Source organism: Agrilus planipennis, unplaced genomic scaffold, assembly GCF_000699045.2.
Source record: "Agrilus planipennis isolate EAB-ADULT unplaced genomic scaffold, Apla_2.0 scaffold89, whole genome shotgun sequence".
NCBI classification, from domain to species: domain Eukaryota; kingdom Metazoa; phylum Arthropoda; class Insecta; order Coleoptera; family Buprestidae; genus Agrilus; species Agrilus planipennis.
Genome location: NW_020439079.1, coordinates 303,094 through 305,319, shown reverse-complemented (window position 1 = coordinate 305,319; position 2,226 = coordinate 303,094). Strand labels below are relative to the sequence as shown.

The 2,226-nt window shown below is 29.8% G+C and overlaps 2 protein-coding genes across 2 annotated transcripts in view; one reads left to right on the top strand and one right to left on the bottom strand.

Annotated features, from left to right (window-relative positions):
* Positions 1-2,226, top strand: part of LOC108734587 (ankyrin repeat and fibronectin type-III domain-containing protein 1) — a 375,782-nt gene that overhangs the window by 167,502 nt on the left and 206,054 nt on the right. The window lies entirely within an intron of this gene.
* The window catches only part of LOC108734586 (putative uncharacterized protein DDB_G0282133), a 14,757-nt gene that overhangs the window by 9,496 nt on the left and 3,035 nt on the right, over positions 1-2,226 (bottom strand). Inside the window, exon 2 of the mRNA XM_018466206.1 lies at positions 697-758. Within this exon, the coding sequence (XP_018321708.1) occupies positions 697-758 (62 nt within the window). The remainder of the gene's footprint in view (positions 1-696; positions 759-2,226) is intronic.

The window sequence follows — 2,226 nt, the reverse complement described above, 5'->3', positions numbered from 1 at the left end:
GTGCAAAATATGTTGCACACGTTCATATGACATCTTACAGGTCTCAGCTATCTCACGCACTTTCAATCTGCGGTCTCCCAGCACTATTTGATGAATTTTTTCGATCATATCTGGAGTTGTGACCTCAACGGGGCGTCCTGAGCGAGGCCCATCAGAGGTGCTCACACGACCCTTTTTAAACTCGGAAACCCACTGCTTAACGGTTGAATATGACGGGGAGGATGTCCCCAGTGTTGAGTCCATCTCTTTTTTAATTTCCTTCGGCGTTAACCCCTTCAAATAAAAGTATTTGATGACAGATTTATTAATATTTATTATTTTAGCTTTAAACGGCGTGTTAATTTATAATTTTAGACTGTGATTTTGAGTATGTTTTTATTATTATTGTTAAATATTCGGGTGATTGTACAAAAGGTTTCTCCACGTCTCCATCTAATTAATTCGATAACTTAGTAATCTATCTTGATAAAGCCTTTGACCAAAAAGGCGAAACGTCAGTTTAAGATTAGATAAATAAAATTTCACCACTCTGGTCGTTTTACATTGAAACAATTCTAAATTAACATTGGAGAAGGACACGAACTTAATATTCTTCTTTTAAAATTTATTTTGTTTTTAAATGTATATTATGAGATATCTTTATATTTACACTCTAATGAGATTCGTAAAATTCATTCATTCATGTAAAATACTTACAATTTTTGTTCGTTTTGCCAAATGTGTTCCATTGTTTTGGTTGCTTTCGTCTGATTCAAACCCTTAAAAAAATATTTTGTAATTACAAAATAGAAAAAAACATTCGAATATGTTTAGCGTTAACAGTTAAACCTAATTTATATTTTTCTTATTGTTCCAGGTACGTTTGGGTGTTGTAGCAGGTATTGTAACCAGCATTAGATTAATTAATGTTCAATTCATAACTTTCAAAACTAAGCAGGTAGTTTTCACATACTTCGATTACAAAAATTGTACCAAGAATTTCATCAAATATATATGCTCATATATGTAAATTATTTAAAAGAGAAAAAATATTATTTGGTTATATTTTAGTAAAATTTTGTCGAATTCTTTCAGTGGCATATTCAGTGTGATGGTCCAAATGCGAATTCTATAAATTTCAATATTATTCTACAGGTCATAAAGTTGCCATTCACATGATTGTCCATAGACATTAAAGTATTAAAAATATACGAATAAAAATTAATAGAATGTAAATTTGAAGAACAATTTCATTTACATATATACCACCCTAGATTGAAGTAAAATAACATTATCAATTAGGTCCTCCAAGATATAGTTTTCCCATTGTTTTTCAATATTGTAACCCGATGTCAACAGTAAATAAAAATTTTATACAGCCACGGCATATTCATAGAAATAGTAATATAAATAAAACTCAAAATTGTAACTTTTCACAACATAGAGATTGTGATAATTACCAATTTTGAATTTTATTTACGGAATATTATTAAGTGTTTTCGTCAACTAAAGGCCAACTCCATAATGCACATTATAAATATCTAAATATTTATACAATGTAGAAATCTTCCCGAAGTGAGTTTGTTTTAATATGAAATATTCTCAATTTTTACCCACTACACATTACCTCAAATTAATGAGGAAAAATTGTTGCTGTTGTCACACACCCGCCGGGAATCGAACCCGGGCTCTTTGATCTTTCATTTAGACTCCACCCCCTTTCTTAGTCGTTCTCTAGTTTTTAAGTAAATTTAATATTGTTAGTTAGTATGTAAGAAACCTTCTCATTAAACACATCAACCCAATTTCGCTACTAGTTTTATTTAAAACATTCTGGTAGAACGGGAGTTCAGTAACGCAACTCCCGAGTGGTCTCCGGATAATTTTCATCTCACGACTGCACACTTTCTATTGTCATTTATTTATCTAATTTAAATTTAGCATTTGAAGGTTATTACAATAGTTATTAAAGATAATAAGTTTTCCATTTGTTCTTCCCAACAAGTGGATTGGAATTTTAAGTATATATTTACTTATCTATCTATAGTATTGTAGTATAATTACTTATCTATTTCTAATATTGCAGTTATTAACTTAAATGATTATTAAATGGACACTATTTTCTATTTGGTTATTTATCTTGTCATTGCTTGTTATTGTTGTTAATTTCTAAATTCTTAATATACTGAATATTAAAATATGCATTAGTTAAAACGTACGATGTATTCACGGATATATCCAGGGTGT